The sequence below is a fragment of the Myripristis murdjan genome, chromosome 11, assembly GCF_902150065.1.
Source record: "Myripristis murdjan chromosome 11, fMyrMur1.1, whole genome shotgun sequence".
NCBI classification, from domain to species: Eukaryota; Metazoa; Chordata; class Actinopteri; order Holocentriformes; family Holocentridae; genus Myripristis; species Myripristis murdjan.
Window position 1 is genome coordinate 545210 of NC_043990.1, and position 22500 is coordinate 567709.

At 45.3% G+C, this 22500-nt stretch overlaps 1 protein-coding gene across 1 annotated transcript in view; it reads left to right on the forward strand.

Moving 5' to 3' along the window:
- Positions 1-22500, forward strand: part of npr1a (natriuretic peptide receptor 1a) — a 68737-nt gene that overhangs the window by 6990 nt on the left and 39247 nt on the right. Inside the window, exons 2-4 of the mRNA XM_030064302.1 lie at positions 1077-1267; positions 7479-7592; positions 21086-21260. Of these exons, the coding sequence (XP_029920162.1) occupies positions 1077-1267; positions 7479-7592; positions 21086-21260 (480 nt within the window). The remainder of the gene's footprint in view (positions 1-1076; positions 1268-7478; positions 7593-21085; positions 21261-22500) is intronic.

The following is a 22500-nucleotide window of genomic DNA, read 5'->3' on the forward strand; positions in this document are numbered from 1 at the left end:
AAAGACCAACACACACCACAGCTTGTTTTGAACGTCTGCTAATGTTAGCTTGCTAGCTAATGTTAACTGTTCCTAACCTTAACCTCACCTTGACCAGGTATTTTAGCTAACAGCTAAGGAGCTAAGAGGCTAATGTTCACTTAGCTAACGAACTAACAATTTGAAATAAGTAAATGATCACAAGCTAACATACATCCTAACGTAGGTGCTAACGAGCTAACATGCGCACCATTGGTTAGCTGACGAGCTAATGCATGAGCTAGCGGTTAGCTGGCGGTTAGCTAGCTACAAGTTGACGATTACCTGACAATGTGACATACAAGCTGACGATGAACTAACGAGCTAGCTGTTAGCTGAGGCTCCTGCGTGTCGTCATGACGACTCTGACAGGACTTCCTGTGGGCGGCGGCTGCAGCTCCGCCCTCAGAGGCTCCGCCCTCAGAGGCTCCGCCCTCAGAGGCTCTGCTGTTTCATCTGTGATGTGACAGAAAATGTATCGTTCCTCTTTGTGTCTCTGTGGCTCCGGCCGGCACAGCTCGTTAAGCTCGTTAAGCTCGTTAAGCTCGTTAAGCTCGTTAAGCCTCGGGCTGCTCGTTAGCCAAGTGGAGATCTCAGATAATCACCATGGCGATGGACTGGGCGGGCTGAGGTCATCAGGGTGGGACAGTAACGTCTCTCAGGAGGGTGTGTGTGTGTGTGTGTGTGTGTGTGTGTGTGTGTGTGTGTGTTCTCAGTATTGTTTTATTACTGTTTGTTTATCTCTTGTTCTCTGCTCTTCTCTCCTCCTTGTCTTTCTTCTCCTCCTCCTTGTTCCTCTTGTTCTCTTCCTTCCTCTTGTCCCTCTCATCATCTTCCTTCCTTCTTCTTCTTGTCTGTCCTGCTTTTTTCTTCTCCTTGACCTTCTCCTCGTACTTCTCGTTCTTCTTCATCCTCTCCTCCTCCTCCTTCTACTTCTTCTTCTTCTTCCCTTCCTTGTCATTCTTCTCTTTCTTCTCCTACTTCTTTTTCTCCTCCGTCTCCTCATCCTTGTTCTTCTCCTTCTCCTCCTCCTCCTCCTCCTCCTTCTTCTTCTTCAGTGGTGTACCTCTGCTGTGCCCGGGACATCTTGCGGAAGCTGATGATCCAGTTCTGGAAGGAGGGTCTGGCGGTGGAGGACTACGTTTTCTTCTTCATCGATCTTTTTGGCGAGGGCATCGGGGGTCAGAGTCCCGTCAGGCCGTGGTACCGCGGCGACCAGGACGACCACGCGGCGCGGGACGCCTTCCGGGTGAGCGCTCTGTTTACAGCTGCTTGGTTCTGTTTCACAGGATAAAGAGAAACGATCAGCAGGTTTCTGGATTAAGGTTCAGATTAACGAGTCGTTTAGCGTTCCACTGCTTCCTTTTTATTTCTAAATCCATGAACCTAAAACAAAACACGGTGTGGCGGCGGGGCGGGACGTGTCGAAATGTGGACAGGACGGGTGCGCCCCCTAGTGTTCACTCTGTGTGAGGGAGCATCAACGGATTCAGAGTTCGTGATCTGGATTCAGGACGACCTGGTTGCTGCTTGTAGGAGATGAAGAAGAGGAAGAAAAAGGAGAGAATATAGGAAGAGGAAGAAGAAGATGAAGAGGAGGAAGCGACGGAGGAAGAAGAAGGAAAAGAAGAGGAAGAAGAAGAGGAAGAAGAAGAAGAAGAAGAAGAAGAAGAAGAAGAACATGAACAAGAAGGAGAAGAAAATGAAGAAGTAGAAGACAAAGAGGAGGAAGAGGAAGAAGAAGAAGAAGAAGAAGAAGAAGAAGAACATGAACAAGAAGGAGAAGAAAATGAAGAAGCAGAAGATGAAGAGGAGGAAGAGGAAGAAAAGGAAGAAGAAGGAAGAGAAGAAGGTTGCTGCCTGTTTTTTTTTAGTCTCAGTTGTTTCAGGAAACACAGATGAAAGTTTCCTGGCCTGTACAGATTTTGTCCAGCTGGGGGGCGGGGTCACTGGGAGGCGGGGCCACTGGCAGGCGGGGCAGCGGTGGGCGGGGCCACTGGCAGGCGGGGCAGCAGTGGGCGGGGCCTGTCCAGTACCGAGGAACACATCTGTAAATCAAGCCGCTGTGTTCCTGTGTGTTTGCAGATGATGCTGCGCTCTCTGGCTCAGTCTCATTCACATGAAACAAACAAACAACATGTTGCCTTCAGCACGAAACCTGGTCTCCCTTCTGGAGGCCACATGACTTCTGCTCTAGCGCCACCAGCTGGCCCAGTGGGGCTCCTGCATCAGACACAGTGAGCTTGTTTAGCTGATAGTGAAGTGATGACATCACCAAAACACTGATTTAAAAAGTTTAAACCTGAGAGGGCTTCCTCATCACTCATTGGTCAGAGAGCTGCTTCAGACAGGAAGTCACTCCAGCCAAACTAAACAAAACCGAAATGCTGGAACCCTTTGAAAACTGAAAACACCAGATTTGTTTCAAAAACATGTGAAAAAAAGTAATTAGCAAGTTAGCCAAAAAGCAGAACAAATTAGAATAATATATGATTAAATAAAATAAAATGCAAAATTAGAAAATAAGAAACGTAGCAGCAAAGTGCTCAGTGATGCTGCTGCTGGGAGCAGGAAGGACGGGCGACAGGGACCCGTCTGTCTGCACCGGGACACGAGGAGTCGAACCCACCGGACAGAACGGAGACAAACAGACGGTTCTTATTCCGGGACCCTAACCCTGACCACTGGGCACGCTCCCAGCATGCCTTGCAGCAGCGCGCCTGGTGTCTCTCTGACAGTAAAGTCCCTCTCAGATTCTGCTGCCTCAAAAACAAACTCAAGTATGTTGCTCTTCCATCACCAAGCTGTTTAATTTTTTATTTTAGCTTTTTTTTTTTTTTTTTTTTGAGTATTTTTTGTCTCAGGTGCCGCTTGTTCAGCTCACTGATCACTGATTTCTGATCGTTGATCACTGATCACTGACCGCTGATCGCTTCGACTGGGTTTGAATCTGACCATTAGCTGCAGGCCATCCTGTCTCTCTCTCCCCTGCCTCTCCTGTCTCTCTCTCTCCTGCCTCTCCTGTCTCTCTCTCTCTCTCCTGTCTCTCCTGTCTCTCTCTCTCTCCTGTCTCTCCTGTCTCTCTCTCTCCTGCCTCTCCTGTCTCCTGTCTCTCTCTCTCCTGTCTCTCCTGTCTCTCTCTCTCCTGCCTCTCCTGTCTCTCTCTCTCCTGCCTCTCCTGTCTCCTGTCTCTCTCTCTCCTGTCTCTCCTGTCTCTCTCTCTCCTGTCTCTCCTGTCTCTCTCTCTCCTGCCTCTCCTGTCTCCTGTCTCTCTCTCTCCTGTCTCTCCTGTCTCTCCTGTCTCTCTCTCTCCTGCCTCTCCTGTCTCTCTCTCTCCTGCCTCTCCTGTCTCCTGTCTCTCTCTCTCCTGTCTCTCCTGTCTCTCTCTCTCCTGCCTCTCCTGTCTCTCTCTCTCCTGTCTCTCCTGCCTCTCCTGTCTCCTGTCTCTCTCTCTCCTGTCTCTCCTGTCTCTCTCTCTCCTGCCTCTCCTGTCTCTCTCTCTCCTGTCTCTCCTGTCTCTCTCTCTCCTGCCTCTCCTGTCTCCTGTCTCTCTCTCTCCTGTCTCTCCTGTCTCTCTCTCCCCTGCCTCTCCTGTCTCTCTCTCTCCTGCCTCTCCTGTCTCCTGTCTCTCTCTCTCCTGTCTCTCTCTCTCTCTCCCCTGCCTCTCCTGTCTCTCTCTCTCCTGCCTCTCCTGTCTCTCTCTCTCCTGTCTCTCCTGTCTCGCTCTGCTGTGACGGTAAAATAAAGCAGAAATGACAAAAATAATCATTTGTTTGGACTGAGAATTTTGGTGTCATTCCAAACAAAGTGGAAATGTAAAACAAATCTCTTCCTGTGAATTAATGAGGATTGGAGGATTGGCTCGTTGGAAGTGACACCCTGTTTGGATTCAGGAGACATTCCTCAGAGCGAGTCAGACGCCGCTCGTGTTTTCTCTCGGCTGTTTCAGATAAGAGCTCAGCACGTCAGACCCGATAGTGCTGTTAGCATCGTTAGCATCGTTAGCATCATTAGCATCCAAGACGCTCGAACAGGAAGTCAGTCTGTCCATCAGTGTAACCCTCCTGTTATGTTTGGGGTCAATTTGACTCCAGTCAGTGTTCAACGTGTCTAAATAAATGATTAGCATCATTTTTTTTGCTTCATATTTAATGAGTTTTCCTAATGTAACGGTGTGTGTGTTTTAGTTAAAGGGCTGTTTAGGTCGTCAGCAAAGAAACATAAAGTACCAACACATAAACTTTGGTAACAATTTTAGTTCGAATAATTTGTGGAGGTTTAAAGTGCTGGGGTCAAACTGAGCCCAAACATAAAGGATGTTAGTGAATGTGAACAGAGCAGGAGGGTTAATATAATCATAATGTAACAGAGGGTTCATAGAGGGTTAATATAATCATAATGTAACAGAGGGTTCATAGAGGGTTAATATAATCATAATGTAACAGAGGGTTCATAGAGGGTTAATATAATCATAATGTAACAGAGGGTTCATAGAGGGTTAATATCCAGAGGAATATCAAAAAGACATGAATCACATTTGAACAACATGTGGAGGCTCTGGTGAATATCTGCAGGGTCAGGAAGGTTACCTCATGCTTTAGTCAGCCACACACAAGCTGCTGGGACTGTGTGTGTGTGTGTGTGTGTGTGTGTGTGTGTGTGTGTGAACTGTTTATCTTCCATTACTGATGCATTCCTCGGGCCCCTGACTCGCGGCCTGTTATGGCTCAGCTGTGTGACTCTAAAAGGAGACCACCTCCACCACGAGCTTCAGGTTCTCATCTGCACCTCTGCAAAACAAAAGGTCTCTCCTGCACCTGCAGGGGTCCAGCTGCCCGTCCCGGGACAGGACCCTCTAACGGGACCTTCACATCAGGCTCTCACTGGACCCCTGTGGTCTGGCTCCTCTGTCCCAACTACAGCAACAACTGAGGGCTGGATGACCTGTAAGCAGAAGAAGAAGAAAAAGAAGAAGATGAAGGAGAAGAAGGTAAAGGAGAAGAAGAAGTAGGAGAGGAGGAAGAATAAAAGGAGGAGGAGGAAGATGAAGAAGCAGAGGGAGAAGAAGAAGCAGAAGAAGAGGAGGAGGAAGATGAAAAAGAAGATGAGAGGAGGAAGAGTCAGAGTCAGAGAAGGAGGAGGAGGAGGAGGAGGAGGAGGAGGAGGAGGCCTTCAGAGTGACTCAGTTGGTTGTATTTCAGGTCCAGACGCTGACGAGCAGCAGGGTTTCCTCCTCACTGAATCCCACGGTTTATTTTCTCATCAATTTGGGTTTAGAATCTCAGAATTTTTCAGTTTTTTCTCAAGCGGCTCTGTGAACGTGTCTGACTGAAACACGTTGTTGTGTATTTGCAGTTTTGTGGATCGCTGGGCGGCGTCTCCCCTCCCCCCTGAGGCCGCGGCGTCTCACAGCTCTCACCGTCCAGCAGCGTCTCCTTTACTCAGAAAAAATCATAAGTCGCTTGTTTTGGGTTTTTCTTCCCGCCCTTGGGGGCGAGGAGTTTTTGTTCCCAAACAGAGTCCAGGCCAGACGGGGTTTTGAAAGCCAGGAGGCTCGGGCAGCGGCCAGGCGGTCGCTGAGCCCCGCCGGAGCCGCGGGACACAAACGCTGAATTATGAGCCGCCATGTTTAGTCTGCCGTCCCGAGATAAGAGCAGATGAAACTTTAACGAGCCACGTGGGGAAACGTGTGTCCCCACAGCGGCAAAAACTAACAAGAGCAGCTCAGAGACAATAAAATATGAGCAGAAAAACAGAAGATGAAATATAAATCAGCGAGTTAAACAAACAGGCATGAAACATGTCTGAGGAGCAAACAGCAGGAGGCCCTGTGACGGAGCTGCACAGGAGGCCTCAGCCTTCAGACACACTGCAGTTCTCCTCAGGAAAAACATGAGAAAAAAGAAGAAATGACCTGAAAATTAGCACAAAAAGAAAAAAAAAACATGAGAAACACAGAACTGAAGTGAATCCAGCAACAAAAAGACTAAACAAGGAAAGAAAAATAAACTGAACTAAATGTTGTTCAGAGGTCAAACAAACCCAGGTTCTTCATGTTTTGGAGCCACACTGATCAGGTCATCAGAAACACAGAGTCCATCAGACGGCTCATTAAAATGACTCATTCATTACTGTGTCCCACATGGAGATGTTGTATTCTGACTCTAATTTTATGTCTCCTGTCTCCCTTCATGTATATTTGAATGGTTCTTTAACATCATGCTGGAGGACTGCGGTTGTAAACTAGCCTCTGGCTAACACTGGCACATTTACAGTAATGTCCTCTCTAAATAAATAAATAAATAAAAATAAAAACTAAACCTACTAGAATATGACCAAGAAAAATGACCTGAATACCTGAATATTAGCAAGAAAATGTAATGACAAGAAAACTGTTTATAATGAGGTGAGTGACAGGTGAGGTGAGTGACAGGTGAGGTGAGTGATGCCGGGTCAGGGTCAGACGTGTTGTGTGTTAATGAACACACACTGACACACGGCGATGCTAACACACTGTACACACACACTGCACACACTGTACACACTGTACACACACTGTACACACTGTACACACACACTGCACACACTGTACACGCTGTACACACACTGTACACACACACTGCACACACACACTGTACACGCTGTACACACACTGCACACACACACTGTACACACACACTGCACACACACACACTGTACACACTGTACACACTGTACACACACTGTACACACACACTGCACACACACACTGTACACACTGTACACACACTGTACACACACACTGCACACACACACTGTACACACACACTTCACACACTGTACACACTGTACACACACTGTACACACACACTGCACACACACACTGTACACACTGTACACACACACTGCACACACACACTGTACACACACACTGCACACACTGTACACACTGTACACACACTGTACACACACACTGCACACACACACTGTACACACTGTACACACACTGTACACGCTGTACACACACTGCACACACACACTGCACACACACACTGTACACACTGTACACACACTGCACACACACACTGCACACACACACTGTACACACTGTACACACTGTACACACTGTACACACTGTACACACTGTTCACATTGTACACACTACACACAGTGTACACACTGCACACACTGTACACACACTGTACACACATTGTACACACACTGTACACACACACTGTACACACTGTACACACACTGTACACACACTGTACACACACACTGTACACACTGTACACACACTGTACACACACACTGTACACACTGTACACACACTCACACATGTGCACTTCAACATGTTAACAACACGGACACATGACACTGATTTGTTACTGCGAGTTACCCAGAGCACACACAGAGCTGTGAATAATGTGTGTGTGTGTGTGTGTGTGTGTGTGTGTGTGTGTGTGTGTGTGTGTGTGCAGAGTGTGAAGATCGTGACGTACCTGCAGCCTCAGAACCCAGAGTACCAGGAGTTCGTCCAAATCCTGAAGAGCGACGCCAAGAGCCTGTTCAACTTCACCATCCAGGACTCACTGGTGAGGGTGTGTGTGTGTGTGTGTGTGTGTGTGTGTGTGTGTGTGTGTGTGTGTGATGCCCAGGCAGGAACGATGATGAAATGTAACTTTGGTGATTGTAGATACACACGAGTGCTTCAGGGAAACTCTGCAGCTTCTGGACAAACAAGAGGCTCTAAACATCTGAGGAGACACACACACACACACACACACACACACACACACACACACACACACACACACTTTGATTAGTTCTTGATGTTTTCGTCCAATCAGATGTCATGTCAGATCCTTGATCGTTTCCATGACAACCCAACTCAGTGATGCTCATTCAGCCAATTCATACATTACTCACTACAGACTGTCTGTCTCTCTGTCTGTCTCTCTCTCTCTCTCTCTCTGTGTGTCTGTCAATTCAATTCAATTCAATAAAGCTTTATTGGCATGACTGTAGTACATACAATATTGCCAAAGCATTTTTGGACAGACATGTAACAAAACAGTGGTGATATACATAAAATAAAATAATACAGATAATAATAGGTAATTAAGTATATCCTATGTATGTGTGTGTGTGTGTCTGCATGCGCGCGTGCGCGTGTGTGTGTGTGTGTGTGTGTGTGTGTGTGCGCGCGTGTGCGTGAGTGCGTGCGTGCGTGTGCGTGTGTGCGTCTAGGTCACTCACTGTCCCTCAGGTTGTGGCATGCTGATACGTACTGGGCAGCAAGATCTGCCCTCTCTCCTTCTCCCAGGAGGATTTTTAATTTGGAGAGCTCATTTCTCTCTCTGAAATCTGGGATTTTGCAGCTAAATTTATTAAAATAAGTGTCTCTTATTTCTTTAGATTTTTCACATTTTAGGAGGAAGTGCATCTCTGTCTCCACCTCACCTGTCGAGCAGTGACCGCATATTCTCTTCTCTTTTGGTTGCCATGATTTTTTGTGTCGTCCTTTTTCGATTGCCAATTGGTGGTCACTGAGCCTGTACTTGGTGAGGATCTGTCTCTGCTTTCTATCTCTGACAGTGGAGAGATATTCTGCCAGCTCATATTTTCTTTTTAGGGCCAGATAACATTCTGATCTGCTTTGGTTCTTAGTTTCTTCTTTCCAATGTTCTAAATAGGTTTCTTTACATTGTTTTATAATTTGTTTGACTCTGATTGGTGTTTGGGAAGCAGAGCTGGTGTGAGGCTGGTCAGGGTGTGTCTGAGGAGGGGTGCTGAGTCTCAGCACCAGCTGACATAGGGGGCTCTTTTCTGGGCTCAGCTCTTGGGTTTGAAGGGCTTGGGAGTGCAGGGTGTCAGGGTGGCTGGATCTGAGGTGGTTAAAGAATTGAAGTGCTCTCTGTTGGATGTTAATTATGAGGGGGTATCTGCCTAATTCTGCTCGACATGTATTTGTTGGTGTTTTTCTGTTTATGTGTAAGATGTGTCTACAGAATTCGGCGTGTAATGATTCAGTTGGGTGTTTGTCCCAGTGGGCATAGTTATGATGACTGAGTGGACCCCAAACTTCACTACCATACAGCGCAATGGGCTGGATGACACTGTCAAATATTTTAAGCCAGATTTTTACAGGAATTTGGAAATTATAAAATTTTCTTTTAATTGCATTTAGAGCTCTTCGGGCTTTTTCTTTTAGTGCATTCACTGCCATGTTGAAACTTCCTGATGCTGTTATGGTTAGACCAAGGTAGGTATAACTCATGCTATGTTCAATGATCTGGTTATTTATGGTGAATTTGTGTTTATTTTCTTGGCATCTGGGGCGTTTTTGAAAAATCATAATGTTAGTTTTCTTCATATTTACTGCCAGGGCCCAGCTCTGACAGTATTTTTCTACTATCTCTAGCTGATGCTGTAGTCCTTGTTCAGTAGGAGACAGTATGACAAGGTCATCGGCATAAAACAGACATTTCACCTCTTGATCTAGGAGGGAGAGGCCTGGTGCAGCACATTGGTTCAACTGAAGAGCAAGTTCATTTATATAAATATTGAACAGAGTTGGACTCAAATTGCAGCCCTGACGGACGCCTCTTCTCTGGGTGAAGAAATTGGTTCGTTTGTCTCCGATTTTGACAGCACATTTATTTTCTAAATACATTGATTTGACTAGATCATATATTTTGCCCCCTATACCACAATGTAGGAGTCTGTAGTAGAGCCCCTCATGCCAGATGGAGTCAAAAGCTTTCTTAAAATCAATAAAGCAAGTGAATATCTTACCATTTTTTGTTTGGTGTACATGTTTGTTGATTAAAGTGTGAAGGGTATATACATGGTCAGTGGTGCGGTGTTTTGGGAGGAACCCAATTTGGTTTTTACTCAAAACAGAGTGTTGCTCTAAGAAATCTAGTATTCTTTTGTTGAGAATACTACAGAATAATTTACCGAGGCAGCTGCTGACACAGATGCCACGGTAGTTGTTAGGGTCTGATTTGTCCCCACTCTTATGAATTGGGGAAATCAGCCCTTTGCACCAGATGTCAGGAAAATGTCCTGACTGTAGTACAATGTTGAACAATTTCAACACTGCACCTTGCATGTGTGGGGTGCTGCATTTAAGCATTTCATTTTTAATGCTGTCTGGACCACAAGCTTTCCTTAGCCGGAGAGTATTTGTTTGTGTGATCAGTTCTTCCCAGGTAATTGGGAAATCAAGGGGGTTTTGGTTGTCTTTAATTGTTTCTTCTAACGTTTGGAGTTTTTCTTTCATGATGCATTGATCTGAGTTAATTTGACTTATTGGTATGTCTTTGTACAGATTTTCAAAATGTGTTCTCCAGATGTCACCATTTTGGATAGGTAGTGCTTGTGGTTGCTTTGTGTTGAAATTGTTCCACATATCCCAGAATTGATTCTGATTTATGGCATTCTCAATATCTTCAAGTTTCATGTGGGTGTAATTTTGTTTTTTGTTCCTAATTGTACGTTTGTATTTGCTTAGAATTTCGTTATACCTAATGCGCAGGGCAGGGTTGTTTGGTTGCCGATGTTTTTCATTTGCCATCTTTCTCAGGTCCTTTCTGATCATCTTGCATTCTTGGTCAAACCATTTTTCTGTGTTTTGCCTTTTAACAGGCTTCCTTTTTTGTTTAAGGCCAGCTTTAATAGCTGCCTTTTGGAATAGGATATTAATATCATCTATGGCCTTGTTTATACCATTTCTGGTAGGGATATATTGATTATTGTTGTATATTGTTATGTCATTCATTAGATCAGGTGAGTTTAAGGCCATATAGAATTTGTCTCCACTGTCTGGGCCCCATCTAAAAGTAGGATTTAATTTGTACAGTTCATTGGGTTCCCTTTTAGTGTCACTTATGTGACCTGAAAGTTTAAGGAACACGTTTATTTGGTTGTGGTCTGAGAGGGGGGATTGCTGTCTGACAGTGAATGCACTGATAGTGGTGGGGTCCATGTCAGTGATTGCATAGTCCACGACACTAGACCCAAGGGCTGAGGAGAATGTGAATCTCCCTAAAGAGTCCCCTCTGAACCTACCATTAACTATGTACAGGCCTAAGGCCCGACAGAGATGCACTACCTCCCTGCCACTTTGATTTATTTGAGAGTCAAGGTTGCTCCGACGTGTGACAGTTGGTGTGGTGAATGGGGCAGGTTGACCAAACACATGGCTGTTGCCTTGTGGGTTGATGATATCAGGTTCAATTCCTGTTCGTCCATTCAGGTCTCCAGTCAAGAGTGTGTTTCCTTGGGTCTGGAAATAAGCAATTTCTGAATGGAGAGTTTCAAAAATGTCTTCCTCAAAATAAGGAGAGTCTGCTGGGGGTATATAAATAGCACAGAGATAAAGATCCCTATCAGTGATGCCCAGGGTTTGGTCTAATTTTAGCCAAATGTGAGATTTACCTTGTTTTACTGGTGAGATCTGATGGCAAAGATTTCCTTTATACCACACCAGGATCCCTCCCGATGTTCTTCCCTTGCGTATGTTTTTTAATTTTGTCGAGGGCACCATGACTTCATTATATCCTGGAGGGCAGTGAGTGAGTTGATTATTGTGACACCATGTTTCTGTTAACACTATTATATCGACATCTTTGACAGATTTCATGAATTCTGGGTTTTCACTCTTCAGCTCAAAGGTTGAGGAGTGGAGACCCTGAATATTCCAGCAGCTTATATGAAATGAACGCATTAAAACAGTCAAAATGGACCTGTATAGTGAGACGAATATGAAAACACCTACAACTATCTATACGTTTATGGTACTGAATAATAATTTGGTGTGAATTTTACAGGAGGTATGAACTATTTTCACTAATAATATTTTCACTAAATTCAACTGTATTGATTACTACTATTGCTATTATTATTATCCTAATGGTACAGTACATTTCCATGCTGTTCTATTGCTTAAGCGTGTTCCGGGTGTGTATGTCTTAGCTGAGCAGAAGCCGTGTGCACAGGGTGTGTAGCATCTCTCTGATGTATCCCAACTCAGAGGTAGTGGAGCAGGGGACTGTGACTGTGGGCTGAGCTGCAACTGCTGCGTAGCTCCTCTGCTGAGGGTGTGGAGGAGGACCAGGGGCAGGTGCTGCTGCGTAGCTCCTCTGCTGAGGGTGTGGAGGAGGACCAGGGGCAGGTGCTGCTGCGTAGCTCCTCTGCTGAGGGTGTGGAGGAGGACCAGGGGCAGGTGCTGCTGCGTAGCTCCTCTGCTGATGCCGTAGACGAGGTTGGTGGCCAGGGGCTGGGTAGGGGGAAGGTGGCCTCCTCTGGCTGCGCTGCACAGTGGTGAGGTGGTGGGCATGTGGGGAGTGGGAGGGCGGGGCTGAGCTGTTGTGTCTCTTCACAGCAGGAGGGATGATCCTGGGGTGATGATGGGGTGGGGGAGGTCTGGGGTAGTCTCTAGAGCTCCTAGTGGAGGAGGGGGTGGAAGGGTTGCGTCCCAGGGCTGTGTCTTTGAGGGATTTTGCGAATGTCTTCACCCCCTCTCTGTGTAAGTGGAGTCCGTCATAGAGATCCCAGGTGCCAATAGTTGGGTGGAGGGCCAGGTGGACATTTGGTAAGGTGGCACATCCTCTTCTGATCTCCATATTAATGTCATGGATGACATGAGGAGGGGTGTCTGTCCTGGGTAATAAGGTGGAGACCACAATGCGGGTGTCAGGGAACTCCCTACTGGCCTGTTCCGCCATCTTCCTCACTGCCTCAGCGGTGTCCTTACGGAGTCTGTGCAGGTCATTTGTTCCTGTGTGGATCACTAGGCATTGAGGGCTTTTGAGGGTCTCCTTTTTTAACAGCTTCATGGCCTGACCTGTGGAGCTGCAGCGTTTGGACAGCACTTTCTTTCCAGGAAATAGTTTGCTTGTGTCCAGGAATTTCCCATTTGAGTCAGTCAGCAGGACCACTTGTGGGGCTTGTTCTTCAGGCTGGGTGGAGGGAGGCTGGGATGGGCAGAGCTGGCTGTTGGTAGCTGGCTGTGTGGGTGTATCAGGAGGTGCTGGGGTGCTGTTCAGCTGGGTGCAGAGCAGAGAGGGTGGGTCAGAGACAAGGCAGAGATTTGGGGCACTGGCAGGGGGAGTCTGTGTCTCTGCACTTGTCATTTTGGGGGCTGATGAGAGTTGGTCTGCCAGGTGTTGGATTTGTCTGGTGAGGCTCTTTTCTCTCTTCTTCGCATCATCGTTTGCTTTGGCTAACTGAGCACGGAGCACATTGTTCTCCTGTTTGAGGACTTCTAGACTTCTTCTCAGGTCAGATGCCAAGGCCTGGTTGTCTCTCTTGAGCTGTTGGAGCTCCTCTTTGAGCTGTTGCAGAGTGTTGTCTGGGGGGTCAGACAGTCTGGCCTGGGTCAGCTCTTTGAATTCAGCAAAGTCCAGCTCCAGTAGGGCCATACTCTCCTTCAGTTGGTTGGTGAAGCTGCCGGGTGTAGGAGGGGCAGAGATGGACAAGGTGGCAGGGTTTTCTGCTGGGCTCTCGTCATTTTCACTGTCGTAGGTGACACGGATCCTCTTGGTGTCCACCTCAGCTTTTAACAGGGGGAACGCTTCTTCAAAGGACTCCAGGTTGGCTTCACTTCCTTGGACCATGACCTTTCCTTTGGTGTAGTACGTTATGGTAAGCAGAGGGTCATCCTTGTCAAGGTGTTCATCCTTACAGATTTTTAATCTGCCTCCTGAGCCGATGCCCTCACTGGATATGTATTCATAGTGACTGCACAGAGTATCCTTCCAAATGTAGATGGAGTCAGTGAAGAATATAAAGTTATTCTTCTTCTTTCCTTCTCTTTGTTGGGCGTAGTCAGTGAAGAGGACCTCTGGGTTTTCACGTAGTGTCTTGTCTTTGTGTTTCTCTTTAGCTGTTACACTTTTACATTTAGCAGGGTACTCAATTTCCCTGCTCTGTGCTCTGAGGGCTGTGCTGTTTGTAGCTGCCTGCTGACCAGTTTCCATGGCAACTGCTTGTTTACTTGAGGATGAGCTAGGCTAACTGTCAACTCCGCTAGCTTTTCCTCCCTTCAAGCCCGCCAGTGAGGAAGCAAACCGGATATAATCCAAACAGATCAATGCCACCAGCAAGGATCCTCCAGTTCTTCCTTTCCTCTCTCCTTCCTCGCTCATAAAATGACACTTCTGTCAGCTTTTCTGGTGCAGTTTCTCCCTTGGAATCTTGGTAACAGTGGCAGTTGGTGGCAGTTAACTGTTTTGTTTGCTAGCTGTTTTGATTTAAAAATGTATCCAAAGGTGATATTTCCTTTTCAGTTCTTGCTGATTAAAGTTGTCACCTTTTCTTTAGAGTCCTTTCTGAAGATTATTTGAAGGTTATTTTGCAAAATGTCCCATTTTTAGGTCCAAATTTGAGATGTATTCAGGAGCTCATTTTTGCTGCAGCCTCTCTTGTTGAAAGTTCTCGTCTCTCTCTCTCTCTCTCTCTCTCTCTCTCTCTCTCTCTCTCTCTCTCTCTCTCTCACTCTCTCTCTCTCTCTCTCTCTCTCTCTCTCTCTCCCTCTCTGTGTGTTCCTCAGTCCAATACTGTCTGTCTCTCTCTCTCTGTCTGTCTCTCTGTCTGTCTCTCTCTCTCTCTCTCTGTCTCTCTCTGTGTGTCTGTCTGTCTCTCTCTCTCTCTCTCTCTGTCTCTCTCTGTGTGTCTGTCTGTCTCTCTCTCTCTCTCTCTCTCTCTCTCTGTCTCTCTCTGTCTGTCTCTCTCTCTCTCTGTCTTTCTCTGTGCGTGTCTGTCTCTCTCTCTCTGTCTGTCAATTCAATTTTCAATTCAATAAAGCTTTATTGGCATGACTGTATCACATACAATATTGCCAAAGCATGTTTTGGTGAATAATAACAAAGGAACATAGAAACATTAAATAAAACAGAGCAATATTCACACTGTCCTCACATGTAAAAGAAAGAAAACAGAAAAGCAGGAGGAAGCAGAGTGAGTGAGCGGGCAGGGCTTGGGTTGTGAGCAGACTGTCCTCATGTGAGGAGCAGCTTTTCTCTCAGGCTGTGACAGGCGTCCACATATTTTGCTGCTTCTACAGCGCTGACTCTGTTTTCTCCAAGGAAATGTTGGATTTTCTCCTGGTCAGGGAGCGTGTCAAAGTTTGGGATTCTATATTTAATTTTAGTGAAGAACTTAGTTCTTATGTGTTCATATGCGCTGCATCTCAGCAGGAAGTGTTGCTCCGTCTCCACCTCCCTCTGTGGACAGAGGCGACACAGACGCTCCTCTCTGGGCAGCCACGTCTGTCTGTGTCGGCCTCTCTCTGAGGCCAGGCTGTGGCTGCTGAGTCTGTACATGGTTAACCTGTTCCTCAGTCTCTGCTCTGTGACGGTGCTCAGGTAGTCTGCTGTCCAATACTGTCTGTTTACAGTCAGATAGAGTTGAAGTTTGCTTTGGGTTTTTGTGATACTTGTCCAATAGTTGATATAATTTTCTTCCTCTTTGGCTATAATTTGGTTGGTGTGGATTGTGTGCGGGCGGTCCTGACGCCCTGTGCTGTTTGGGGAGGCGAGCCTCTGGACCAGCCGGCTGAGGGGACTCCCTTCCCCCCCCTCCTCTTGGCAGCGCAGAGCTTTGTGGTGGTAGGAGTTGGGGTCGCTCGCTTTGAGGTGTTGGTAGAATCTGATCGCTCTTTTCTGTATTCTGATTAAAAGGGGAAACTGGCCGAGTTCAGCTCGGCATATGTTGTTGGGGGTGTTTCTGTTGACTCCGAGAATGCTCTTGCAAATCTGTGTGTGCAAGAGTTCAGTTGGGTGTTTGTCCCATTTTTCAAAGTTTTGGTGTACAAGAGGACCCCACACTTCACTACCATAGAGTATAATTGGTTCGATTATTGATTTAAATATTTTGAGCCAGATTCTAACGGGTATATCGATGTTTGATGAGTTTTTTATAGCATAGAACGCTCTTCTTCCCTTGTCTCGGATATCATTAATGGCCAGATTGAAGTTTCCTGTTGATGTAATGTTTAATCCTAAATATGTGTAGCTGTGTGTGTGTTGGATGTAGGCAGAGTTCAGTAGGAACCTGTTCAGGTTTTCCTGACACTTGGGTCGTTTGTGGAAGACCATGGTTCTTGTCTTGTTCAAGTTAACTGTTAGGGCCCAAGTCTGACAGAAGTTCTGCAGATGATCCAGCTGCTTTTGTAGAGCCTCCTTAGATGGAGCCAGCAGGATTAGATCATCTGCAAAAAGTAAGCATTTGATTTCGGTGTCATAAAGGGTGAGCCCAGGGATTTCTGATTCTTCTAGTGATTTTGCCAATTCGTCAATATAAATGTTGAACAGGGTGGGGCTGAGACTGCAGCCCTGTTTCACCCCTCTACATTGGGGGAAGGGGTCAGTTTCCATATTGCCAATTTTAACAGCGCATTTATTGTTTGTATATATTGTTTTGATTATATCATAGGTTTTCCCCCCTATACCTTTTTCAATTAATTTCAGGAACAGACCGTGGTGCCAAATTGAGTCAAATGCTTTCTTGAAATCTACGAAACAAGAGAAGATGTGGTTCTTGTTTTGGTGGACATGTTTATTGATGAGGGTGTGGAGGGTGTAGATGTGGTCTGTGGTTCTGTGTCGTGGTGTGAATCCAATCTGACTCTTGCTCAGGACATCATGTTCACTGAGGAAGTCTTGCAGTCGGCTGTTTAGGACGCTGCAGAATAACTTCCCCAGGTTGCTGCTGACACAAATGCCTCTGTAATTGTTTGGGTCATATTTATTTCCATTTTTAAAAATAGGTGTGATAATTCCTTTGCTCCAGATGTCAGGGAAATGTCCAATGCTCAGAATGAGGTTGAATAGTTTTAAAATGGCAATCTTGAATTTATGGTTGCTAAATTTTAGCATTTCATTTAGAATACCATCGGGGCCACTTGCCTTCCTTGGTTGTAGGGCCTGGAACTTAGGCATCAGCTCCTCCTCTGTGATTTCATGGTCTAGGGGATTTTGGTTGTCTTTAACGACTGTTTCAAGGATTTCAAGTTTGCTTAGGAGATTATTTTGGGCCGAATTCAATGTAATAGGACTGTACAGATTTTCAAAGTGTTTCTGCCATATTTCACCATTTTGAATAGCCAATTCTTCCTTGTGTGGTTTGCTGAAAGAGTGCCATTTTTTCCAAAAATTATTTGAGTCAATGGACTCTTCAATTGCATCAAGTTGGTGTTGTTCATGCTGTTTCTTTTTAGTTTTCAGTGTTTTTCTATATAATTTCAATGTTTCCCAGTATTGGAGGCGGAGCTCAGGGTTGTCAGGTTGTCTGTGTTTTTGATTTGATAGGTTTCTGAGTGTTTTTCTCAGATGCCTGCAGCTTGTGTCAAACCACTTTTCATTGGCTGTTTTTTGTGGTCCGTGATGACAAGACTTTTTCAAATTGGCTAGATCTGCTGCATTGTCAAATATATTGTTAATGTCCCGAATGGCCTGACTCATGCCGACATTACTGTGGGGATACGAGGTGGAGAGAAAAAGGTCTAATTTAGATCGAATTGTTGTGTGTCTGATTGCTTTCTGGTAGTTATCTTTGCTATTGGTTGTCCATCTGTAGGGCTGTTTTGAATGGTTCAGTTTACTGGGTTCTGTTATATGAGGGTCTGTTGGTGTCTTTCTAATGTATAGGCTGATTTTACTGTGGTCGGATAGGGGTGTTAGGGGGCTGACGGTGAATGCTCTTAAACAGAAGGGGTCTAGGTCTGTAATACTATAATCTACTAAAGCATATTATAAAAGCATTATATAGCATTATAGAGCATAATATCTAAAGCATATTTACATAAAATACAATCATAGCAGACAGATAAACAGTATATAAATATATAAACAAAAAAACAAAAACAAAATATATAAAAACAAAATATATAAAAACAAAAAAAAACAAAAAAACAAAAAAAAAGAAAAGTAAAACAATACAAGAGAGCATGGAGTACAATAGGGGCTATGGAAGGCAGGTAACAACAAATGAATTATTGATGAGTAAGCATTAATGGTGATTAGCCGTGTGGCTCTAACAGAGCAGTGGAGCTCATGGCAGCCTGACACATATCAGGCCTCCCTCTCTCCCAGCAGGACTGGAAGTCTCTCCAAGTTGTCTAAATAGGTGAATTCTGGGAATATTTTTGTGACTTTTTCAAAATATTGGTCTCTAATAAGTTGATTTTGGTTGCAGTGAATTAGGAAGTGCAGCTCTGTCTGTCTGTCTCTCTCTCTCTCTCTCTCTCTCTCTCTCTCTCTCTCTCTCTGTCTGTCTCTCTCTCTCTGTCTCTCTCTCTCTGTCTGTCTCTCAATTCAATTCAATTCAATTCAGTTAGCTTTATTGGTATGGCTGCATATTATACAACATTGCTAAAGCATATTTACATAAAATACAATCATAGCAGACAGATAAACAGTATATAAATATATAAACAAAAAAAAAGAAAAGTAAAACAATACAAGAGAGCATGGAGAACAGTAGGGGCTATGGAAGGCAGGTAACAACAAATGAATTATTGATGAGTAAGCATTAGTGGTGATTAGCTGTGTGGCTCTAACAGAGCAGTGGAGCTCATGGCAGCCTGACACATATCAGGCCTCCCTCTCTCCCAGCAGGACTGGAAGTCTCTCCAAGTTGTCTAAATAGGTGAATTCTGGGAATATTTTTGTGATTTTTTCAAAATATTGGTCTCTAATAAGTTGATTTTGGTTGCAGTGAATTAGGAAGTGCAGCTCTGTCTCTGCTGTTGCCTGGTCACAGTGAGAGCACAGCCTCTCCTCTCTGGGCAGCAGGTCTGTCTGTGCCGACCTTCTCCTTCTGCCAGGCTGGGTTCACTCAGTCTGGACTTGGTCAGTGTTCTTCTCAGTTTTCTGTCAGACACTTTGCTCAGGCAGGTCACAGTGTACTGTCTGTTTAGGGTCACATACTGTATGTTTCCATTTTGCTCTGGGATTTCGTTAGTTCTGTCCAATAATTTCTGTATTTTTCTTTTTCTTTCATCATAATTTGGTTTGGTCTAATTTTGTGAGTGCATGTGTCCTGAGGCTGGGGTGGTCCTGGTGTGAAGACCTGCTCAGCCTCAGGACCAGTAGGCAGAGGGGGCTCCTTCCTGGGTTCAGCGCCTGGCAGCGTAGGGCTTTGTATGAAAAGGAGAGTAGGTCACTTGTTTTGATATGATTCCAGAAATTTAGGGCTGGTTTTTGAATGTTTCATAGTAGAGGATATTGGCCTAATTCAGCTCTGCAGGCAGAGTTGGGAGCTTTTCTCTGCACCTGGAGGATACTTTTGCAGAACTCTGTATGTAGGATTTCAATTGGATGTTTGTCCCATTTTGTCCAGTCTTGTTGAATTTGTGTACCCCACACCTCGCTGCCATATAATGCAATGGGTTCAATGATTGATTTGAATATTTTGAGCCAAGTTCTAATTGGTAGATCAGTGTTTATTGATCTTTTGATGGCATAGAAAGCCCTTTTTGCTTTGTCTTTTAGTTCATTCACAGCCAGGCTGAAATTTCCTGTGTTTGAAATCTTTAGTCCTAAATATGTGTAGTGATTTGTTTGTTCGATAGGGTTGTTTCCAATTTGGTTTTGGTTGGGTTGGTTGGCTGTCAGGGCCCAGGTTTGACAGTATTTTTCTAGTTCTGATAAGTGTTGCTGTAACCCTTCTTTGGTGGGGGACAGCAGGACCAGGTCATCAGCATACAGGAGGCACTTTATTTCAGTGTCTTGTAATTTCAGTCCAGGTGCTTGAGAATTTTCTATTTGTTTTGCCAATTCATTGATGTATGTATTGAATAGCGTGGGGCTGAGGCTACAGCCTTGTCTTACTCCACGTCTCTGGCAGAAAGACTCTGTTTTCTGTGTTCCAATCTTAATGGAGCATTTTGCTTTAGAATACATTGATTTGATTTGATCAGATCGTATACTTTTCCTCCAATACCACTTTCAATCAATTTGAAGAAAAGGCCATTGTGCCAGATTGAATCAAAAGCTTTTTGAAAATCAACAAAACAAGCATAAATTTTTCCATCATTTTTGTGCACATAATTATCAATTAGAGTGTTCAATGTAAAAATATGATCTGTGGTTCTAAATTTAGGTAGAAATCCATTTTGGCTTTTTTAGTCCTTCACTCCATATATCAGGGAAATAGCCAACTCTGAGTACTAAGTTGAAACGTTTCAGAATGGTTGATCTGAACTTAGTGTCTGTGTGTTTCAGCATCTCGTTAAGGATGCCATCAGGTCCACAGGCTTTTCTGCATTTTAGGGTTTTCAGTTTTTGGTCTAATTCATTTTTGGTCATTTGGTAATCTAATGGGTTTTGGTAGTCCTTAATGATTGTTTCTAATTGGTTCAATTTTCTTTGTATTTGGTCTCGTTCGGGTGTGTTGTGAGTTTCTTCGTATAAAATGAGATTATTTTGGGCCGAATTCAATGTAATAGGACTGTACAGATTTTCAAAGTGTTTCTGCCATATTTCACCATTTTGAATAGCCAATTCTTCCTTGTGTGGTTTGCTGAAAGAGTGCCATTTTTTCCAAAAATTATTTGAGTCAATGGACTCTTAAATTGCATCAAGTTGTTGTTGTTCATGCTGTTTCTTTTTAGTTTTCAGTGTTTTTCTATATCATTTCAATGTTTCCCAGTATTGGAGGCGGAGCTCAGGGTTGTCGGGTTGTCTGTGTTTTTGATTTGATAGGGTTCTGAGGGTTTTTCTCAGATGCCTGCAGCTTGTGTCAAACCACTTTTCATTGGCTGTTTTTTTTTTTGGTCCGTGATGACAAGACTTTTTCAGATTGGCTAGATCTGCTGCATTGTCAAATATATTGTTAATGTCCCAAATGGCCTGACTCATGCTGTCATTACTGTGGGGATACGAGGTGGAGAGAAAAAGGTCTAATGGAGATTGAATTGTTGTGTGTCTGATTGCTTTCTGGTAGTCATCTTTGCTATTGGTTGTCCATCTGTAGGACTGTTTAAAGTGGTTCAGTTTACTGGGCTCTCTCTCTCTCTCTCTCTCTCTCTCTCTCTCTCTCTCTCTCTCTCTCTCTCTCTCTCTCTCTCTCTCTCCAGTATAATCTGATCGCAGGTGGTTTCCATGACGGCGTGATGCTGTACGCACAGGCGCTGAACGAGACGCTGAGCGAGGAGAGCTGGGAGACAGGAGGAGGAGGAGGAGGAGGAGGAAGAGTCCGCAGGCCCAGAGGAGACGTGGTGACCAAGAGGATGTGGAACAGAACCTACCATGGTGAGCAGAGGGACGCAGTGTGTGTGTGTGTGTGTGTGTGTGTGTGTTTGTGTGTGTGTGTGTGTGTGTGTGTGTGTGTGTGAGTGTGTTTGTGTGTGTGTGTGTTTGTGTGTCCTGGCTGTGAGTGCAGTTTCCTCTTCCTCCAGTTTTCTCAGGCGTCTGTTCAGAAGCCCGGCTTCACACGGGAACTGAGGCCCGTCAGCCAATCAGAGAGCAGAACACAGCCGACCCCAGGAACAGATACACACAGGCGAACACGCCGCCGGCGAACACGCCGCCGGTCAGCGTTGGGCGAGCTACTTGGAAAATGCAGAGCGCTGAGCTGCCAGCTCCTCTGCAGCACATGAAGCCTGAAGCTCCTCTCCAGACACACACACACACACACACACACAGACACAGACACACACACACACACACACACAGACACAGACACAGACACAGACACAGACACACACAGACACACACACACACAGACACAGACACAGACACAGACACACACACAGACACAGACACACACACACACACACACACACACACACACACAGACACAGACACACACACACACACAGACACAGACACAGACACAGACACAGACACACACACACACACACACACACAGACACACACACACACACACAGCGTGGAGCTCAGCCACATCAGAGCTTCTTCTGTTTTTATTTTAACATCAAAGCAGCTTGGCTCTCTGAGTGGTCACTGAACCTGTCAGTCAAACAGAGTCAGGCACAACATGATGAAGCTGAGCTCTCTCTGCTTTTACTGCTGGAAACCACGGCAACAAAAACACACAGCATGCGTCACATAATGTTAGTGTGTGTGTGTGTGTGTGTGTGTGTGTGTGTGTGTGTGTCTGAAAGAGAGAACAGGTTTCTGCCTCTGCATTCCAAAGTTTTTTCCTCACACAGGTAGCACAGGTAGGCGGCGTCACCTGACCTCCGGCTGCACCTGCAGGTCCGTGAGCGGCGGTGACGTCGCCCCCGGCTCCCGGTCAGATGTCAAACTGCTGCGTTTAAGGTTTAGAAATGCCTGGGAAAATGTAGCTTCTGCTATTTGATCTGTAACAAGGTTTAACCGCTTAAAAGCTTTTGATGTAGAAAAGGAGCGCGCTGCTGCCCCACACTGCCCCCTGCTGACAGGATGCAGAGAGTCAGCATCAGGGCTGCCAGCTGTCACACAGACAACTAACAACTAGCAGACAACTAGCCTAGCAACACTGAGTGAC